General features: G+C 39.2%; 1 protein-coding gene across 1 annotated transcript; it reads right to left on the bottom strand.

The window, feature by feature from the left end:
• Positions 1–3,304: 3,304 nt before the first annotated feature.
• cers2a (ceramide synthase 2a) lies at positions 3,305–22,206 on the bottom strand. Its single transcript, XM_079571005.1, has 11 exons — positions 22,200–22,206; positions 15,200–15,376; positions 13,811–13,928; positions 13,220–13,338; positions 11,746–11,803; positions 11,573–11,623; positions 11,321–11,413; positions 8,689–8,817; positions 7,337–7,443; positions 5,933–6,086; positions 3,305–4,510 (listed from the first exon to the last, which is right to left on the bottom strand). Exons 2-11 carry the CDS (start codon positions 15,373–15,375, stop codon positions 4,376–4,378), a joined length of 1,140 nt encoding a protein of 379 aa, XP_079427131.1. The 5' UTR covers position 15,376; positions 22,200–22,206; the 3' UTR covers positions 3,305–4,375.
• Between the last annotated feature and the right edge of the window lie 138 nt (positions 22,207–22,344).

Genomic DNA, 22,344 nt, shown 5'->3' with positions numbered 1-22,344 from the left:
TCTAGCTGGTCAATCCAAACCCCAAGGCCCCGAGGAGCTGGAGAGAGAGACCCCAGCCTCGCCTGCATCAGCTTGAGAATCGCCACGCGAGAGACCATACCACGACCACAGGCCGTCGGACACCAGGACTTTGGAACGCCTGACCACAGTTGGAGTGGAAAGCCTTTCTCTCACGGTCGTAAGCTCATAGACCTAGCTCAATAAGACTCACATAACTTCTCAGAAAACCACCTTATTGACTTTCAGATACAATTTTAGAACATTTTATCTGATTATTCATCCTGTTAGCCTTCTAGGTTATTCTGTTTGCACTTTAATATTCAATGCCGTCTGTTAATTGATTTTGATCATTAAACCTCCATAAACCACAGTTTGCTTTGGTAATGTCTGTGTTTATTATTCCAGAATAAGGGTCCATGTGTACGTCCAAGACCTCATTTCCTTCAGATAAATCTGTAGTTTAGCCTCCTATTCTTACTTTTATTTTGTTCGCCTTTCGAACTGGTGCCCCGTTAAATTTTAAGGCTAATCTACAACCTATTAATTAATTAATATACAAATTAATTGATTAATACACCCTCATACCCTACACCCTAAACACAAAGCTAAATCTACAATGGAATGGTTCAATAAAAACATATTAATGTGTTAGAATGGCCCAGTCAAAGTCCTGACCTAAATCCTATTGAAAATCTGTGGAAAGGTCTGAAAACTGCTGTTCACAAACGCTCTCCTTCTAATGTGACAGAGCTGGAGTTGTTTTTTAAAGAGGAATGGGCTAAAATGTCAGTCTCTACATGTGCTAATCTTGTAGAGTCAAACCCCAAAAGACTTGCTGCTGTTATTACAGCAAAAGGGGGTTCCACAAAGTATTCATGCATGCTGTATGAATACTTATGCAAGCCCCACTTTTCACTTTTCTATTTTTTGAAAATTAACAGAATCATGTATAATTTCGCTTTCACTTCACAGTTGTCTGTTACTGGTGTGTGAACGTTCAGTAAAAAAATCAAAATAAAATCTTTATGTTTAGGGTTGTAAACATGACAAAATGTGCAAAAGTTCAAGGTGTATGAATACTCACGAGAGGCACTGTATATCCTCATATAAGTTCTTTCCATGTGAGAGCGCGCAACAGTGTGCATGAGACTGAGCACCAAACTAATCCAAGTTTTGTGATGACTGTAGCTTTCATATTTGACAATAGCTGCGTGAAATGTGAGAGCATCTACAAGCTAATCTATAAAGGGTAGTTACATTTACTGTGAGGCTAAATCCTATGGCTAAATTGACCGGGCAGATGCCTGTGGTTCTGTGCACGCTCTGCGCTCGTTTGATGCGCGGTTGCGGTCAGTGAGGAGAGGGCTGACCTCTCCAGGTGGACCGTGTGGTCATTGGGTGGTTCTGACGTGGTTTCTGCTGATCAGAGATGTTAACGTTGTTAACACGATGTTAAGATCTATCTATCTATCTATCTATCTATCTATCTATCTATCTATCTATCTATCTATCTATCTGTCTGGTTTGCATTAAGTACCATCATTTATCTGTGTGTTTGATGAAGTCTTTTAGACAACTGACTTTGAAGAATATGTTAGATGTTTGGAAATCAAGCACATTCAAACCTCCTTTTTGGCAAGAGTTGGAAATAACACTTTTGCTTAGATAATGAAGCTTTCCTCTCCATATAAAATTACATAAAATGTAATCAAAGTTTTTAATGAATATTTGAGGAACATCTAACACCCACTTTTGACAGACAAACAGTTTTAGCTAAAAGTATTTGGCTTTTCAAAGATGAATCTCTCATGAGCCACGTGTTGAATTTGCTTTTGTTTTAGGTAACAGTGGTTGGAAGTTTGACTATGTTCTGTTCTTCTGATCGCAAGTTATTTGAATTCCTAAGTAAGTTGCTTCGCTCTTCACCTGAATATCCTCCAACTCTGTATCAGTAGATGCTTTCAGTGGAAAAAGAGAACATTTTTTCAGATTTAAATATAGTCCAGAGGCTTCAGAAAATATCTTCAGACATGTAATTACTTTTTTTTATTTTCAAATTTGTCTTTTAAGCTGGCAACTTTTAATTTCCTGGTTTAAAATATGAATACCTTCAAAGGAATCTTTTTGCAAAAGTGTCGCCGTGACCATGCATAACCAGCAGAAAAAGAAAAGGAGCTGCTGGATCACTTGTTTTATTCCTCTCACAATATTAACTGAGTAGAGCCCCAGGGAAGTTTGACTGAGCCGTTACAGTTACTATACATAGTTTTGACTCCGTTTGTAAAATATTGTCCAAATCCAAATACATCTACAACCTCAAACAGAATATTGTGAGCCACTGTGCCAAATGCTTTGTATATTATATTATCATTTAGATGAGATTAGACCTAGCTGGGTCTGCTATTGTACTTGCAACAAATAATTATAACAACAAATATTTAGCAAATTCAGAGTTTTGCTTACTATATCTTATTTGCTTTATCAATATTTTTGTTCAGATTGTGAAAAGTTAGACAGGTATATTCAGACCCAGAGGGGTATAGCCAAGGCTATTTTATACCCCCGGGTATAGTTTGGCCTAGTCCATAGAAGAAGAAGAAGAAGATCTTTATTTATATAGCGCCTTTCACAGACATATAGTCACAAAGCGCTTTACATGAGACAGTTGTACATTCACTCCATACTCGGTGGTGGAAAGCTACGTTTGTAGCTTCAGTTTCCCCTGGGGGAGACTGTCAGAGGCGCTTTCGCGACTACACACGTCTGCGCCAACGGACCCTCTGACACCACCATACATTCACTCACACACATCATTCATCCTGGCCTATTGTGCATGTTTTTAGTGGTAGGGGAAACCGGAGTGCCCGGAGGAAACCTACGCAGACACGGGGAGAACATACAAACTCCACACAGAAAGGCCCCGTCCCTGGTGGGAATCGAACCCGGACCTTCTAGTTGTGAAGCAAGAGTACTAACTGCTGCGCTACCGTGCCGCCCATAACATACCCCATACAAACAGAGATCTCACTCTGCGACTAGCCAATCAGGATGTAGAACACAATGCGCATATGGCGCGCATACGCTGTAAAATAGCATGAAAAATTGTGCTAAAAATAAATCCTCGAAAGAGCGAGACCATGAAAGGTGACCGCGTTATAGCGAGAGACCACTGTATATAAACAAACATCTTCTTCTTCATGTGGGGGTTAAAAGGTTTAGTCTTTGTGTAACTGCTCTGTCTACACAAGATATCTGTACAATAATGATCTTGCAATAAATCAAAAAAACACAAGAAGTTAGCCTTAATTATTTATCATTTAGTTTTGAAAATTTACATCTGAGCAACAAAATAAAAACATCACTGGAAGCAGTTCAGAAGGCAGGCGATTGGTCGACATGATCCAAGTTAGAGACGACTGTGAGTACTTCTGCAGAATATAATATGAAGTAATGGACTGCATTGTAAGGCACTTCAAACACAGCTCAGAAATGTAAACTCAACTTTGGCAAAATTAATTTTCCTTTTTTTGATTGAAATAAAATGGACATTTCTTTCACAAAATAGGCCAAAAACATAAAACAAACATTTTGGCATTCAGGACATGAAAAGCATTGAAATTTTCCAACTCATCAATCCTTTATATGGATGATTTAACTATAACTAATGAGTGCCGTCTTGAAACTGTCATGTACATACATAAAACATAAAGTGCTTCATTGAACGTGAAATCAACACTGATTTTGAAATGGTATTGACTCATCTAGCTAATATTGAATCACTGTAAAATTAGGCTTCCCTTTTTACACTAATTGCTCCCAAATTTCCACTGATTCATTGGCAAACAACATAAAAACAAGACTGAAAAATAAAAAATTTGAACCGTAACGCCATAACTTTAACAGCTAGAACTTAATAAACTAAAAAAAACTAAAATATTGTTGGATTGAAAACCAATTTATGTACGCAACACTGTCAGAAGCTAAGTGAAAAACTGCTTGCAGCAACTCATCAAAGTCCATTTGTTATTCAGCTTGGTGCCTTTTCACCTTTTCATTTTCTCATTTTTAAGGCAGTAATACTACATTGAGTTTAAGGAGGCATGTCTTACATAGAATGCTTCCAGAAGTTACTAAATTTTTTGGTGTGTGGCAACGTTTGACAGCGCAAAACCGGCAAAACCAGGAAGACCATGAGATCCTTGGCAGAAATGGATAGAAGCGGCTTGTCTCTTCTCTTGTCTTGTGATGGGTTAGTGTCACTTTGTAAAGGCAAAACAGTGCAAAATGCGCTCTGCGACATGTTGGGTATGTGAGAGAGGCCTCTTCAAAGTGCCACGTTAAGACTGTTTGACATTCAGAACGGAGCTCTGTCCCATCAGTCCATTTTCCGGTGGTTGTTGTTGAGTAGAGTGTGGCCGTTTTGCACGTGTCCGTTTGAAGATTTCTCCTTGGTTATTTCGTCCTCAGACTCAGATTCCTCATGGTCGCTCCTCTCGTCTTCAACAATGCCCTGTCAGCCAAAAAAAAACAACAACAACATTTGGTTTAAGTTACGTTGGCAAGTTCACACTGATAAAAAAAAATGTCTTGATGCCCATCTCATGATTGCATTCAAAACAGAAATAGTATCTGCTGAATGTACAGTGCATTCAATGAATACAAGTAACAGGACATACGTGTACTAGTGTAAGGAAAAGAAACAAATCAAGCAAACATAAGGCAACATTTTGCGCAAGTGTACTTTAAATGTACAAAAAAAACACTGTTTATTTAATCTGAACTGGATTTTTTTTTTAAATTGGCATCAATTCAGCCTTGATACTTGTTTAAAATATGCACTAGAGCACATGTGTCAAGTTCAAAGCTCGCGGGCCGCATGATTTAATGTGGCCCTTTGAGGAGCATAAATTCCCGAGCATATAAAAAAAAAAAAAGTCTCCAGCCCATTCATGTGTGGAGTTATGGATTTTTAAAGAAATAACCAGTTTGCTCACTTCAGCCACTAGAGGGCAGCTTAAAAAAAAAACATGTGACACAGGCTGATAAAAGCATAATAAGTGTAAGCTGTTATTTATGAGTCCACAGTCCTGAATTTTGTCCCACGACCCAAACGACTTCGACACCCCTTCACTAGAGCGTGACCCATGTAATAATACATTCATATTGCGCTTTACAAGCTTGGCAAAGTCTTCAAAGCACTACACAGTAATCATAATTCATTCACAGCAGCTGCTCTGGGGTACACAGAAGTAACGCCTTAAATCTGCACCATCTGCCCCATCTGCCCCTCCGACCACCACCAAACGTAGCCACTCACCACATTCACACAAGCACGAAGAATAAAGTGTCTGGGCCAAGGACACAACAACAGTATGAACTAGCCAGAGCAGAGCTTAGCCACTGCCAGCCTTATCTTTCCTACTGAGCATCTCAGCAATGCCAGCATGTCCAACAAACCAAACATCTGTTAGCATTTTATAAGACACTGCCAGACCAAACACTAGCCACACATGTGCTCAGGTCACACGCTTTTATATTTGTTTGGACTGCATTTAGCTTGGATTTCAGCACACATTCACCGTGGCGTTGTTTTAGTTAGCTTCTGCATTGGCAAAAGATCTTATATTGATGATGGGAGAGTGTGGCCACTGCGCAAAGCCTTCTCCAGCACATCCCAAAGATTCTCAATGGGATTAAGATCATAACTCTGTGGTGGGCAATCCATGTGTGAAACCTAGACCTGACCAACTAACCAGATCATAACATTTCAATCCAGGTGCTGACTTATTTATGGTCGGACAGTGTATTAGAGGAAATATTATGAGTGTCAAGTGTCAAATAAAAATCAGGGCAGATATGTGGCTGCAGGGACAAACAATCCCTTGTTATTCCCCGTCTGAAGCCCCTCTCATGGCGGGTGCTGCGTACGTACATTGCTTGGGAGGAACTTGATGACCATCCGAATAATGAGCACGGCCCAGAAGATGTGCAGCGCCTGGAGCACTAACAGCAGCCCGTTGAAGAAGTAGAACCCAAAGAAAGGCTGGTACAGGGTCAGAGGGTACACCCACGTCGTGTGAATGATCCTGTCCCGGGACACAACAGAGAGAGCAGTCAGAGCCACCTCCACTCCCCATCAAAGAGTCTTTCACAGAGGGACAGAGCAAGTCCTGTTGTTGTAACAATGTGATGCAAAGGCTTGAGGCTTCCTGCATTGTGAGCGTTTTGTAGGACTGCACAGTATATGGGACTATGCTATGGATATTATAGATGTTTTGGGACACATTATATTGGATAATTATGCAAATATGGCTTACTGGGTATCTTAAAAAGTTATTTCCAATAATAAGTGATTTTTTTCTTTATGACTATAGTGTAATCTACACACTTTACATTTTACCCTATTTGAAGCTTTTTTTTGTTCATTTTAGTGACCATCATGTGAACATCATGTCGACCTGTCAGGGCCCTAACCCTGCATTCATTACCTTGCCTTATACGCCTATAGTCACAAGGACAAATCATGAAATTAAATCTTCCATTTTTTACCCAGTCTCAAAATTTTAATATCACTACATTCTTGAAATTGTGATAAGTGTATTTTGAGTAAAGCCCTTGGATCAACATTACAGTGAATATTATAAGAATATATAAGTTTTTACCTGATTCTTGTATCGGGCTGGGTTCTGTGAAATGATACCAGTCTGAGTTTAAATTTTAATCTAAATCTTTAGTGTTGAGACCTGTTGGTCCAGGGGCAGCATTAAAGGAAGTGACTTGGTCGTTTCAGCTCAAATACATTTTTTCCCCAAAATTTCCCCCCCATTTTTTTCAGGTTTTTATTAATTTTATCCCTTAATTTTTTCCCCCATTTTTCTTTTTTTTTTCTTTTTTTAAACATATTTTTCCCCCAATGTTTGCCACATTTCTTCCATTTTTTAAACTTTTAATCTTATTTTTGTCCCAATTTTGTCCAAATTTTAAATTCTTTTTAATTTTTTTTTTTTTTTTTTACAATTCCCCCCCCCTCATTTTTATTACTAATATTTTCTATATTTCCCCAATTTTTCCCTAATTTTGCCCCATTTGTTTTTTTATCCACATTTTTTCCTTAATTTCCTTAATAATCCCCAAAACTATTCCATTTGTCACACATTTCTTGACATTGGAGATGAACCTGATATTGTAAATTTGCAGATCTTCCACACATTATTGTTCTATTTTCTGTTTTTAGATGACAAATATTATAGTATACCAGCTATCAAAAAACAAGCATCGTTATAAGTACTAGTATCTAAACTTAACGGTACATGAAAACACATGAAACACTTTTTACCAGAAGGGCAGGATGATGAGGCGAGTGACAATAAACACTGCTGCAAACATAGTGAAGATTAAGTTGCACGCCTTCTTCCAGCCCGCGTAGTTGAACATTTTTGCCGACTGTAAAAGAAACAGTTTTACAATGTTATACTTTATATTGATCAACCACCAGGGGGCAGTGGAGTAAATGGGAACTACAGTCATACAAACATTCTCATGCAATTTCACAATAGACTAATAAGAGTATAGTGTAATGTAGTATAGTAGAGGATGGGTACTAGCGATATTATACCATAACATAAAAAAAAACTTGCTTAGACCAACACACACACATAAAAATAACAAAAGTTGATTAAAGGGATATTTCAGGATTTTTGACATAAGGCCTCATTTCCTAGTTATCCAAGTTATCCAGAGTGTTGTTTATTTCTGGAGATATATATATTTTTAATTCATGCAGTCCTTATATTTGAAGAGCTTAGTGATGCTAGGCTAGTGCTAGGCTAGCGCATGTCTATGGTAACTAGTAGGCTGCATTAAAACGTAAAACACCAGACTACTGATATAAATGTCAGTGTTGACTGAATAATTTTTTTAATGTAACCATTTTGCCTCTAAAAGAACTTATATTTGAGCAGCATCCGCTTCCTGGTTGTAAGCTACGCAGCGGCGGAGTGATCTGCTAGCTTACCGGATCTACAGTAGTTTGTTTACCGGCAGTACTACACATGGAATTCACAAAGGAGCTTTCTACAAATCAGATATGGCGACGTTGGGAAGACTACCAAATGATTTGGATGACGTTTTTAATGCAGGCTACTAGTTACCATAGACATGCGCTGGCCTAGCACCACTAAACTCTTCAAATATGGACTGCATGAATTACAAAATATATATTTCTTGAGAAAAGAGTGACAAAAACATGGCGGAAGAGCAACTAAAGAGCGATGAAAAAGCCACAAAAGAGCGACAAAAACGTGACCAAAATGTGATGAAAAAGCACAAGAAAACAGCACAGAAAAACAGGGATGAAAATGCAACAAAAAAAGAGACAAAAACACGACAACAACGCTTCAAAAAAATGTGACAAAAACTCAGCGACAAAATTGTTAGTCAGTTTTGTAGGTCTTTCAAATGAGAAACTTTTAGATTTAGGTGAAACTGAACTGGAGAAAATGCGCTCGAATAAGGCGAGAGGTTAACATGTACTTTACCTTCGACTTTAAACATATTTCATCCATACACTATGAGACTGTGAATTACTTTGTGTGCGGATAAACTTGCATTGCATGTTCCATTGACATATGAACTTCTTCCATACTGTGCTTTTTATTTTACATAATATTTCATTGTGCAGAGTCTTACCTCCATCAAATAATCAGCAGCATCGTGCACCAACATGATCAGAGTCCCGGCCCGAATGTAGTTCACAAGCCACGAAAAACCAATGAGGGAGATTGTGGCCAAGTGGTGCACAATCTGCTCCTTAAAATCCTGTAGAAACACAAAAAAAGTGTTTTGTAGAGACATGAAGATATTGGAAAAACCAGGAAGTCACACAAAAAGTCTAAAAATATATTTATCTTAAACATGTCCAGCATTAACATTTGAGAAACGATTGAAAAATGCGCCGCTAACAAGAATCACATGCATTCAGATGTGTGTGTAGACGTTTACACTACATAATTAGCAGGTTTTATTCATAGGACACCATAAGACAGGATATTCTGTTGCAGTCTTTGTGGTTTATTAATTCCACATTTTCAAATTGTGATTATGATTTAGTTTAGATATATTGTCATGCAAACTTGACCTGGACTGAACTAGACAAATCTGATTCTCATGTACCACTAGTTCAGGAACCACGGGTCATGTCACTCATTGATTAACTTGGTTATAAATTCAGTCACGTATTTGAAACCATATATTTTAACAGCTCATGCATGCGTCGGGGAGCTTCAAAAGGATGAAAATAAACCCGTCTCCGATAAAGTTACAACAGAAATCCCGGGATTATAGCCTGTTTTTGACTCAGCCGCTGTGATTGGAAGAAAGTGCATAGAAGAAGAAGTGGTGCTTGGATTTAAGGGATTAGCTGCAGAAGTACAGTTATGAAACCAGAGCTCAGAGAGATCAGAAGAGTGAAAGTCCAATTTGTACAAAACTGAGGGAAGAAATGGTCAACAGTTCAATGTGTGGTAACAAAAAACTGTGATTTATTAACTAAATTTGGTTAATCCTTTACATCATAGCAGCCATCTTGTTTTCATCAAACTTTAGGAAGATAGTACCGGCTACATACCCTTCTCTTCTTTGGAGTTAAACAATTTGGTAAAATTATCAAATCTTTTCAGCAAAGTATTGCACTTTCTTTCACAGTTTGGGAGATCATTTGTGTGGACGCTGCAATTCTGTCTGATGAACCAAGACAATAATCATAAGCACTTAAAGCCTCTGGGATCTGGTTATTTCAACACTTTAAGTTTGCAACCCCAAACACACTATAATTTTGCAACAACTTAAAATCTTCTAAAACTCCACTGCTGAGTCATATAAATCACAATCATTACACATAAGGTGAACACGTGTCCAAAGTCTTTAAAACTGGAAGACTAAGATAAGGCATTGAGCTACTACATTTTTATTGGCTCCTCTTTCAGTGATTGCCTTTCCATGAACCAGATTAATAGGACATCAAGAGATAAGCATGATATGAGGTCTCCAACATCAGTATCTGACAGTCAAAGCAGTGCTAATTAACTTGTTTGCCTTAATGAATCTTTTTCATAGTCCCTTTGGGGGTAATACAAGTGTTAATGGGATTGTAATATTTGACCTGTCGTGTTTTGACCACAACTGCCAACAGGAGGGTTTCAGTCACATGGATCTTTCCAGTTATTGACACCATTCAGACCTATTGATGATATGCACTTTCTAAATGTAACCCTTATTGTTCATGACTGAGTGGCAAAATTAAACAATTGCAGTGGAGCTATATCTCATTAAACAGGTCTCTCTTGTAAATGGGACATTAAGTCTCAAGGAATAAACCTGTCTAAATAAAGGAAAATAAATAAATAAAAAAGCTGCATTCCCCCTACCCTCAACAACAGAATTACATAGAGTTTTATTACGGTCTGTGTTTTAAATCTCTATTTGCTGTGGCATCTGTCCACACATTTCATCACATTGAACCCATGAACAAATAGTTTCCCCATGTGTCTGATGTTCCTCCTCAAATCCTGAACCTGATCATTTTGTTTGTCACATATTTTATTGTCCAGCTGCATTTATCAACCGCATTCCCCAAAAACAACACACATTTTTCCTGTTCCATAGACAGTGTAAAACATGGATGTAGTGTTGCTTTTAAAGCAGAACTAAGTAACTTGCTTACCTTAACAATTCCTTTTCGTAGTCCCTACGGGGGTAATAAAAGTGTTGATGTTTGGGGGGTCTTTCATCTCCCCCTGGTGTCTCTGGCTAGAAAACCGCCCTTGCAGCTTTCCCTGCTCCGCCCCGGAGGCGCAATACACACTAATGGAATCATGAAGAAGAAGCTAACAGGCTAACGGGCAAAGCTAACGCCACTTTAGCAGTATTTACAGCAGAGTTTGAGTGAAAATAAAATCTCTGTTGTGTAATTGGGTTGTGGCACAATGGACACCTGCAGTGATGCTTATGGCCTCTAGGGGCATGAGTTACTTAGTTCTGCTTTAAACTGAAAATGTTCTGAACAAAAAAAGACTTCAAAATATTACATTTCTTGTGATTGTATGAAAACAACAACAAATAAAGCCACGCAAAATTCAAGAAGCACATCATATAGGAAAGTCAGCTGTCTGCAGTTGTTTTTGCGCCTTCTTATCCAGTGCATTGTTTATAAAGTGTCTTAATGGAAAACACTCGCAACAAATCACCCTCATTATCAGAGATTTTATGGCCACTGAGTGCCGTAATGGACGGTTTCATTTACTTGGGCTGAGTATCTTCTTACCTTTCTTTTGACATCGGACGCCACGCTAAAAAGCAGCGAGATATAAAATCCCAGCTCAATCATGTAGTACCAGTACTGGGAGGGAATCACCGGCTGAAACGGGAGGAAAACACAGTGGATTAGTGGATCTGAATAAATAAATAACATTAAACAAGATTATGCATATAAATAGCAGAGGCCAAAGTCAATGATGTTTGGTACCGCGTCTGAAAACCAGGACAAATGCAGCAAGCAGAAAAAAAATGAGCATACCATCTTTGGGAAATCTTCCCAAATCAGCTTCACTTCATAAAACCATGGTTTCTGAAAGCACAGAGCAAATGGAACACATTGATGACTGGGAGAAAAAAAAAATGAAGAACCACAAATTGCTGGCAAATTCAATTTATTATTCATAAACACAAAATGGCCACAGCTGTACTCACGTCAACAAGTACCGCCAGTCCAGCAAAAAAGGCCAGAAGATAAAAAGTAAATCTCCAACTGTAACAAAAGGGAACATTTATTACAAAAGAAATCTCAGTAAGTACTCAAGTGCGTTTTTTAAGCTCTGCACTTTACTTGAGTACAGTTTACTTTCAACTCCAATACATTTATATAAAGGCTCCAAAGTAAAACCGCATTTTTTGTCCTTTTAATAGCCATGTATAGCACATTCTTGAATGCCAATGCTACAAGGGCCACACTGAGGTCAATTTGGCCACAATCTGAAGCTGCAATAAACAATAGAATTATATAGAGTTTTATCATGGTGTGTCTGTATAGGTCTTTTTCTTTAAGATATTTTTTTGTAATAGTATGGTGTTTTAAATTTCTATTTGCTGTGGCATCTGTCCACACATTTCATCACATTGAACCCATGAACAAATAGTTTTCCCATGTGACAAGGAGAGGGGAGTATCACTGATGTCCCTCTCCACAAATCCTGAACCTGATAATTTTGTTTGTCACATATTTTATCGTCCAGTTGCACTTATCAACCGTATTCCCCCAAATCTATGCATATTTTTCATGTTCCATAGACAGTGAAAATCATGGACGTCGCTATTGAAGCAGAACTAAGTTTTTTACCTTAATAAATCCTTTCCGTAGTCCCTCTGTGGGAAATACAAGTGTCAATGGGATGATTGGGGGGGGTCTTTCATCTCCCTTGGTGTCTCTGGCCAGAAAACCACCCTTGCAACTTTCCCTGCACCGTGTCGGAGGCCCAATACACACTAGTGGAATCATGAAGAAGAAGCCAACGGGCAAAGCTAACTGCAGGCTAGCGACACTTTAGCAGTATTTATAGCCAAGTGCAAAAAAATATCTCCATTGTGTAATTGGGTTGTGGCATAATGTACAATATCCCTCTCTCTCTGTCTTTTCAGCGTAGTATTTACTCTCAGGGACAATTAATGAGTAAAAAAAACACCGCAACATGCTACGACACCTGCAGTGGCGCTTATGGCCTCTAGGGGCATGAGTTACTTAGTTCTGCTTTAAATACTGACAGTATCTATGCTGTGACTGAATCTATGTCTGAGGTGAATGAATGAATACATTTAAAAAATTAAAAAATACTGACAGGAAATGAGGGCAGGCTCCGGATGTTCCTTGCTGTAATGGACTTTCCATTAAACTTTGTTGCCTATTTAGTCATTATTGAACACAGGCTTGTCATTCTTGCCTCCATGCGTTTGTTTAACACGTTCTTGTCGCACTACACCGCCTTATTTTTTCCTTTTCATATCCATATTCTATACAGGAGCTGACTCTAAAAACACTGCCAAATTGCTAGCATGAACAAGCTTCAGTTAGCCCACCCTAACTTTGAATCCATCTAAAGTTTAGCAATGTACAAAAAGATCATTACTACAAAGCTAAACCTAAATAGTAAATTTGTTTGGCAGGATGTACCATGCTTCCTGAAATTTTTTGACTATGCTGGGACGGTCCTGGTTTCGTCGGCGCCTGAACCACCTCTGGACCTGCCGTAGTGAGAATCCGGTCTGTTTACTCAAACTCTCCAGGGAGCTCTGTGGACAAAAGGCACGACATGGAGGCGACTTTTAGCACAATCCACAACAAAGTACAGAGAAACAGGCTGTGAGATAAGACCTCATAATGCGCTGAATTAATGACTGTAGTCCCAATAATGTTCTTTTCATTAAAATGCCTGATACGATGAGTAATACTTTCACCAGTAATTTGTAACATCACAAATCAATCAAGTCTTATCATTGGTATTTCAAGTCCTTTCAAGCCATATAACTTGCAGCAGGAGGCATTCTAGGCCAACACAACTCGATGTAAAGTGAGTTCAAGAAATTAATAAATAATAAAACATTCTTTGAGGAGTAGCATCAAAGTCCAAGGCAAGATCTGAGTCATTGGTCCAGTCCAAAGTCTTCTCATCTCACTTTTTTACACCATACAAACTCCCTCTAACATCAAGATGTCATTGCATTATGCATTCATTGTTCTTAAAGCCTCTGGGACAGTGGATACCTGTGTAGGATGTTTCGATGTCCCGCGGAAATACGACTCCAGAGTGGGATTTGGAGCGGCACAGACTCTGGGTTTGTCCCTCACTCCCAGAAGAGCGGCCAGAGGAACCGCTATTGTCCTAATAAACACAAAACAGGCCGCTTTACTGCACCTGCTGTTGTTGTTGTTGTTGTAGACAGGATCAAGAGCAACATGAAAGTTTACATAAAAGAAAGTGCAAACAAGATATTTCACTACTGTTTTACATGCGTTTTGTTTAAAAAACCTCATGTCTCTTGCAGAGGAAAAACACTGTGCAAATAAGGTTCATTTAGAGTATAGTCTGACATTTTCTAACAATCTAAAAAGGCTTTCTGTTTAATAGAGAATTTTGGTGCAGTGTCTTGCAATCGATTAATAGGGAGTTTAAAAATGTTAAAATTATGTATTTTCCTCACCCTACATGATCCAGCCATGTCCTAATGTGTAGAATGAGCTCAGACCTGTTCACCACGACTGCCTCTAAAATCCTGCACTCTCACTCCAAAAGGTGTCACTTCGGGTCCGAATTGCCGTCATGCACGAGCTTAATATAGAAGGTGCAGTTACACATATGGCCTGAGATGGCAGTAGTGAGTATAAAATGGCCAACTTGCATCCAGCTCCTTTAATTGACACATTTTTTATGGCGATTAATAATATTTTTGTTTATCGTCCCATCCCGAGCTGTACATCCTATAAGCAGCATTTCAAAATACAAGAACATGAATAGCCACGTAAAAAGACAATTGGCAAAAGATATCAACAGAATTATATACAATTATATACATTATTTACATCCATGCAAACATCAGAAGCATTAAAGAAAAGGGATAAAGTCCAGTTACCCTTTGAGACCTGGATACTCTCTTGCTTTAAGAGTGCATCTTTTTAAAGTGCTATATTTTAAGCACATTCTTTCATTTTTTAAGACTTGCAAACATTTCATCATTCATTTATTTTCAAGAGGAAAGAGAATTAGACAAAACAAAGAACTTGTAGCAAAAATTGATGGTCAATATTAGCCAAAACGGCAATTGAATATGTTTTAGACCAGGGGTTCCCAAACTTTTCAGGCTGCGCGTCAAAATACATCAAATTCAATGTCAGAAATGTAAAAATTATTGTCTCAAAATCATCTTGCGACCCCACTTCAGTGTCTCATGACTCCCATTTTGGGAACCACTATTTTAGACCATAATTTTTGGTATTTTCAATAAACATAATTTTCCAATAAATTTAGATTTAATGACTTTCTATGCTTCTTAATGCCCTGATTATTTGTGCCTCCATAAAAGCCTGCTATGGGTGTTTGCAAAAGCATAACATGTGATAAGAAAACCTGAGCCAACGGTCAGGACGATGACTCACCTCTCGAATATGGGCCTGATGACCAGGAAGCACAGGGCCACGGGGAGAGTTCCCCAGAGGTCTGAGGCTTTGGGGAAGACCTTGCCATCTTCCTGTTTCTCAAAGTCCGCCCAGCCGTGGCCCTCGGGGAACCAGATCCAGTCGGCCCAAATGAGCTCTCTCAGGCGGGACAGCATCCTACAAAGACACACAAATAATATCAACTGCTTTCATGAAAATGAAGGATGTAGAGAACAATGGCAACTGGTCACATTTATGAAGCACTTTTCTACATCTACTAATGGGCACTCAAAACGGTTCACATCAAGGAATCACACACACACAAGAGGACGAAAGGGCAAACGCTGAACCAGAGCTACAGTCGCCCCAATTAACAATTCATGACTGTGACTCAGGACACAATTTCCTTTTAAATCATTATCTATTTACATTATTAATGGGGCCGGCCGATATGGATTTTCGGGGTCCGATACTGATATGAAGGGGGTTGTCATGGCCGATAGCCGATATAAAAGCCGATACTTTAAGTAATTTAATTAGATGTGTTTTCAAATCTCAAAAATAGCCTAAAGGTAAACATGAATTATTATAGTAAAGGTTTCAATCATAGAAATACATAGAAATATCGGTCGACTGATGTGGGTTTTTCCATAGTGCTGGTGCAGCCATCTTTTTAATGTAACTGCACAATAAACTAAACTAAACTAAACTAAACTAAACGATTATCGGGTATTTTGATTGGCCAATGCCAGTATGCACCACTGATATTTAATGTCTCATCTATAATCCTGTGTATGAAGCTTCTAAATATGTCAGTGTCGAACTGTGACACAGGGGGCGCTGAATAGTCATGTTTAGTAGGTACTTCAGAGGGAGCTTATTTGAAAGACAAAAATCTGTAGCTTCCAAAACAAAAAACGGTAAATCTCTGTCTCTTATGGTTCCGAAATGATATGCAAAAGTTTATAACATTAAATATAATAATTTTCAACACGATTTTCTCCGCTCCCCTGAGGCCTATGAACTTGTGCTCATTTTAAAGCTCTGACTGAGCTCGGGAAGTCTATCACTTTCGGTCCCGGAGATATCGGCCTTTTAAAGATTTTCATCAGTCGATTTCATATATATCGGTCGGGCCCTAATTATTAATATCCACTTGTGTATATTGCAAAAAACATGACAAAATACCCTGATCTGTATTTGGTCTTGCCTTTACATTAACAAAGCAGCTCTCTCACGAAGCCCAGCATCCTGAGAGGAAACAGAGTATTGATTTGTGGCAATTAATGTGTTTGAGCGACAGACTCCGCCCCTGCCCAGATCTTTTTTGTCCCGTATTGGAAACAAAAGCAGTGTGAGTTTTCCCCTGTCCACAGATGAGCGCTCAGAGACAGACAGTGGGCGACAAGTAATCCAAAGCATTTTTCACTGTTGGCAGCTCCACGCACTGCTGTCAACCCACATGACCTCGGCTCCAAGGTGCACAAACAACATGACCCATCGTTTATGTGCAGCAGGTCCTTGAGAATCTCGGTCACGATGCATTAGCCTACTGTGCATGTTTTAGGTTGATGGGGAAACCACAACACCCAAGGGAGGCCCACACAGACACAGGAAGCCCATGCAAAACAGGCCAGTGAGTGTGCAAACGTTGCTACGGTTTGTAAATAACCCACAACAATATTCCTGTGATGGTGGTCCAGCAGCGTAAAGGAAAAGCGTTAATCCAGATAGGCCTGTCACGATATCGACTTCTCGTTCAGTAAATAACATAAAACATTTTTAGAATAGTTCATCAGTTGCATAATTATCATTTTATTTCAGTGAAGCAGCAATTTTAATAAAGAAATGTTGGGCAGAAAAGTTAGGTCTATTGCTGCTGACAGGAAGTGACAGATAAAAGGTAAAGCCCCACAGCGGTTTGACTGATTTCCCATTGACTTAACATGGTTGGCACGGCAACAGTGCCTTCATCTATGCCACTTCCTGTCGGTGCCCAATAAGGAAGTGAAACTATAAACGTCACAAAAAATGGTTAACTAAAGAAATCTGGGTACAATCTACATAGTTAACACAATTATATTTAAGATTTTTGCTAAACATTGTGTGCAATGTGTCACAAGTTAGTTTAGTTAGTTTCATCACAATATTTCCTTGGCTCGTGACAGGCCTAAATGAAGCAAATAATTGACAATGCCTGAATTTGTTCAATGCCCCTTTTATTTAATAGTCAAAAAATGTATCTGGCAAGAGCGATATTGGTTTGACTAAGCAAGTGTGCTGCATAAAACCCCCGGAGGATGGAGGATAGTGTCCTGTAACTTGTAAATTATAAATGTTTCCATTATGCCAAGTCCATAAAATCTAACTGAGCCAAATTGTAAAGGCCTCTATGTCAAGTGTCCAAAATACTAATGAGTGGGACAAGTGAGAAGAGTGTGTAGGAAGGAACAATTCTGAGGAAACGTCTATTAGGGATGCACTGATACCACTTTTTCTAAAACCGCTACGAGCACGAGTACTTTGACTAACTTTTTCACAGCAGACTGGTTAGTAATTAGATACTTTACTCATTTACATTTCCTTGAGTAAAGTAGGCTACACTTTTAAGAGAAGTTATATCAGACTTTAACAGATGCCATTTTATTTTTTATTTTTATTGCACTGTCCATCATAGACAGAACAGCTCATGTCCAAAAGCTCCTCAAAGCTTGTGCCTTATTCATTAATCTATTTTTATTTAACAATAGTTTTGAGATGGTTACTTATCACTGCAGCTTTTGCTCGCCTTTACTTCAGCTCCATGTAGATTTTCCTCATGTGTGTAGAGCAACTTAGCCATTAGCCAACAGCATTTTCCCGGTTTTGCTGCAGCTCCTTTTCACTCAATGTGGACATGCAGTATCTCTTTATTTTCTGAGTAGTTTTAAGTCGCTGGGTTAGTTTTTCAGATGAAAATGCCCCTGGGCATAAAACGGTGCAAGAATCACCAGAACGGTTAGAACTAGTTTAGCACCATTTATCCTGTGTCTTGTAAACACTGCAGACTCCACACTGCAGCACTAACAACATTTAGCTCTGGTTAAATCCAGCACAGACTCTGATTTAGGGAGTGTAGTCAGTAATAAAGTCAGCTCTTTGTGGAATATTGTATTTCCACAAAAGAATTGTCCAGGTTTAATACATGACAGAGAGAATGATATTGCCTTATTAACTATTTATCTAATTATAACCATTTCAATTGTGATTTAAATTTGGTTGTGATTAATTGCCCGGCCCTGAAAGCTTGTATTCAGGAGAGAGTTATCACATACCACATTCAACATTTTGTCAAACAGAGAGAAGGGGACACCACTTTTGGGAGCCTCAGCAGGTCTCAGGTGCCACTATGTAAAACTGGTCTTTAGTCCAGGGCGGTAAACGTGTAATGACGATGTCCTCAGTGTTATTGACTTGAGAACACTACTATTTGTCAAAGGAGCAGGTCTCACACTGGCTGCTAACTGTGTGTAGATACACTTTAAATTTTAGCTTTAGCTCGGGGCTGTTTTTGAACAAATAAAGTAGATACGATATTTGCGTTAGGCGGCTTTTTAAAGACCTTCAAGCATCACAGTCGCTCACTCAATGACACCATACTGTACACACTGGCATTAATGGAATAAAACAGGATCAATAGGTCTGCGGCTCAAGACTGATGCGTTGTTGCTTAAAAAACACTGAGGTGCAATAAAGCATCTCTAAAAGCAGCCTGCCCAGAGATGGAGAACACAAAAGTATCAAATAACACTAACATTCAATTCATTGGGGACATAATATTTTGGTCTGTGTAGCCTACAAGTCAAAGTCAGCTGCTTCAGGCAAATCTTAATCCTTGTTGAGAAGAGAATTTAAATCACATGACTCTCTTCAGCCAAAGATCAAATATAAAGCAATATTGAAATATCTGGGGTTAAGCATCCTTCACCAGTTTGTGAATGTAGATGGAAGCAGAAGGGAAGGAGAGAGTTCAGCTTGGAGACGTCTTTCTCATGCCAATTATTGTAAGCAATAGAATGAGTTGGCAGCCTCAACGCTTTATTATCTCATAGTCTTATTGGCTGCTACAACATCCATCTAACAAACTGCTGAAGAACCAAAATCTCATGAAGTTAGTCATTCAACTTACAGTAGAAAGTGTTTTCAGTCACCTTGAGTCTCTCTCTCTCTCTCTAAAACCAAAAAACATCGAGTTAGAAATCTAGGGGGACTCAGACCTGAACTTAAACAGCTCAACTCAAAGCACTAACATCAGCAACTTTTTACCACCTGAAAAACATTGCTAAGATCAAAGATATAGTGTCAAAACCAGACTTATCCATGCATCTGTCTCCAGTAGGTTAGACTACTGTAACGACCTGCTCACTGTTAGAGCTGTACATCCAGAACGCTGCTGCTCGAGTCCTGACATGAACCAGGAAATACGACCATATTAGTCCAGTGCTCCGGTCTCTGCAATGGCTTCCTGTCGCTCAGAGAATAGAATTTAAAACGGCTCTATTTGTGTACAAGTCTTTTTATGGTTTAGCACCAAAGTACATCTCTGACATGTTAGAGCCGTATGAACCATCTCACGCCCTGAGAACTTCAGGGCGGGGTCTCCTGGTGGTTCCCAGAGTCAGGACTAAACACGGTTTCAGTTTCATGAAGATAAAATCTGAAACAGTCTTCATGAGGATGTGAGACAGGCCTCAACTCTGACAATGTTCAAATCCAAGGTTCTTTTTACCCATACATGTGAAAACAAGTATTTTATCTGCTCTTGCTTTTTAAGGCAAGGCAAGTTTATTTGTAGAGCACAATACACACCGATACGCATCACGATACTCAGGGGCCGATCCGATACATATTGCGATACAATAAGTAACTGATTTGTAATATACCTTCAAATTTGTAAAAAGAAAACAGTCACGTGTCTAAGGTTTATAAACCCAATGGCATTTATTGAAGTGTTAAGACTGAAAAGTGCATTAACACAAAATGTAGCTGTTACTGGAAAACAAAGGAGTGCAGGATAAAAATGCCTCCAAGCACAAGTATTGAAAGTATTGCGATACTTCAAAGACTATTGATACTTGGTATTGCAGCACAAAGTATTGTGATCCAAATCCGATCTGATATTTTGTCCCAGCCCTGGTAACTACATAAGCAGAGCCGTTTTAAACTCAATGAGGGGGATCGGCGTGTCGTCACGTCCGAGGCACTGGTGGGGAACGCACATGTATTAAATAGATAATAATAATTCTGCGGTGGGTCAAAACATCATTCACAAACAGAGTATTGTATCTGCGAAAAGATCGGTGCTGTACAAGATCTGTGATTTAAACAAACAGCTCTTCAAGCTCCGAAAAATCAGCTGTTTGCCCACCAGTCACCAAAACATCCGGGGAAAATCACGGAAATAAATAATAACAGCGATCCTCCCTGTTCTCTGAGCGACAGGAAGCCAGTGCAGAGACCTGAGCACTGGACTAATATGGTCGTATTTGCTGCTTGGTGTCAGGACTCGAGCAGCAGCGTTCTGGATGTACTGCAGCCGAGTAGTCTAAACTGCTGGAGACAAACTAGGGCTGGGCGATACGGACCAAAAGTCATATCCCGATATATTTAGGTTAAATATCGATATACGATATATATCCCCATATTTTATCCGCAAAGTGAGAGCTGTGAAATGAAATGTTAAGTCAAAGCCAAATGCGAGTAGTTTTATTGAAAACTCACTATAAAATGTAAACATAAACACTGTATAACAAAGCTCACTAAGGTGCACATTCAAAAAAAAAAAAACATCTTGGATAAAAATAGCCTATAAAATAAAGGCCAGTCTATTTCTGAGGGCAGCAATAATATATGAAGAGACAACAACATAAAATCACAGTGAGATTACCTGTTTCTTTTTGTTAACTTAAGCATATCTGAATTTGAATATGAAAACCAGAATATGGTCTGATTCCATATCTCTTTTAAAAACATATCGATACATCTTAAATATCGCTATATTGCCCAGCCCTAAGACAAACACATGGATAAGTCTCTCTAAGTCGGGTTTTGACACTATTCCTCTGATCTTAGCCATGTTTTTCAGATGGTAAAAAGCTGCTGAAGAGGCTGTTTAATTCAGGTCAGAGTCCATGATTACTCCTGGATTTCTGACCTGATTTTTTTTAGAGAGGGAGAAACTCAATGTGACTGATAACACTCTGTCTTTACTGTAACTAATTGATCTTTATGTTGATGTTTCATGGATTGATTTTCTCTGCTTTCGTGTCATTTCACGCAACTGTGAAGCACTTTTGAACTGTGCATGAAACGTGCTCTCCAAATAAACCTGCCTTTAGTGCGAGTGCGCCCAGCTCTTACGCCACTTCCGTAACGTGCGTACATGGCGCAAGCGGGGAGTCTCCCGGACATAGCGGAACAGTCTGCGGGATGAAAGTTCTCCAAAAAAAGCTAAAGATTAACGTCATAACTCGGCGTTTAATGTGTACGGGTGGTGTGTGAAAATCTCACTCATCACCGACAGTAAAAAAAAAAACGGCACTTTTCGACACGACTTCACGGCGCGCTACGAAAAGTTTTCAGACGTACTAGAAATAACTTCCAACGAAAAAAGGGGAGGTTTTCTGGAAACGTTTGCGCAATATGACCTCGTACTCCATTACTGATGTTAATAACTTGTTGCATATCGGCTTATCCCTGTGCAAACACCTCTAATATTTGATAAAGGCCCCGTTTGGTGTTGGAGCTAGCCAAACTTGTGATGCCCAGAGCTGCTGCTAAATCATTCACAGCCTCTTCACTCAACTTCAGCTCAAGTTTTTTTGCGCCGTAAAGTCACTCGCGTAGACCCACATGAGGCAAAAAATAAATCTAAATTTAGCAGCCAGAGCGTGAGTCTATGTTTGGTCTTTGGGAAATCATGGGGAGCCGCTACTGTAGTATATTTTGAGAGACAACTTACCTCTCTCCGCCACTCTTCACTTCACTCCGAGAGCGGCGCAGCAGCAGCAGGAGGCAGGTAATGGGCGATCAAAAATGCACCGGAAAAAAAAAACGTCGCTGTGGCTCGTCCTCTGCCCCTGTGTCCGCCAAGGCTCTCTCATGTA

The sequence above is a fragment of the Gobius niger genome (assembly GCF_951799975.1).
Source record: "Gobius niger genome assembly, chromosome: 14".
Classification (NCBI taxonomy): domain Eukaryota; kingdom Metazoa; phylum Chordata; class Actinopteri; order Gobiiformes; family Gobiidae; genus Gobius; species Gobius niger.
Note: the sequence above shows the minus strand (reverse complement) of the source record. Positions and strands in the feature narration are given on the sequence as shown.

Coding starts and splice junctions, on each gene's coding strand:
- cers2a (XM_079571005.1), bottom strand. CDS start 15,375: ATGCTGTCCCGCCTGAGAGAGCTCATTTGGGCCGACTGGATCTGGTTC. Junction 11,624..11,745: donor GACTGGCGGTACTTGTTGAC/GTGAGTACAGCT, acceptor CTGTGCTTTCAG/AAACCATGGTTTTATGAAGT. Junction 7,444..8,688: donor CTGCTGATTATTTGATGGAG/GTAAGACTCTGC, acceptor TTTCTTTTACAG/TCGGCAAAAATGTTCAACTA.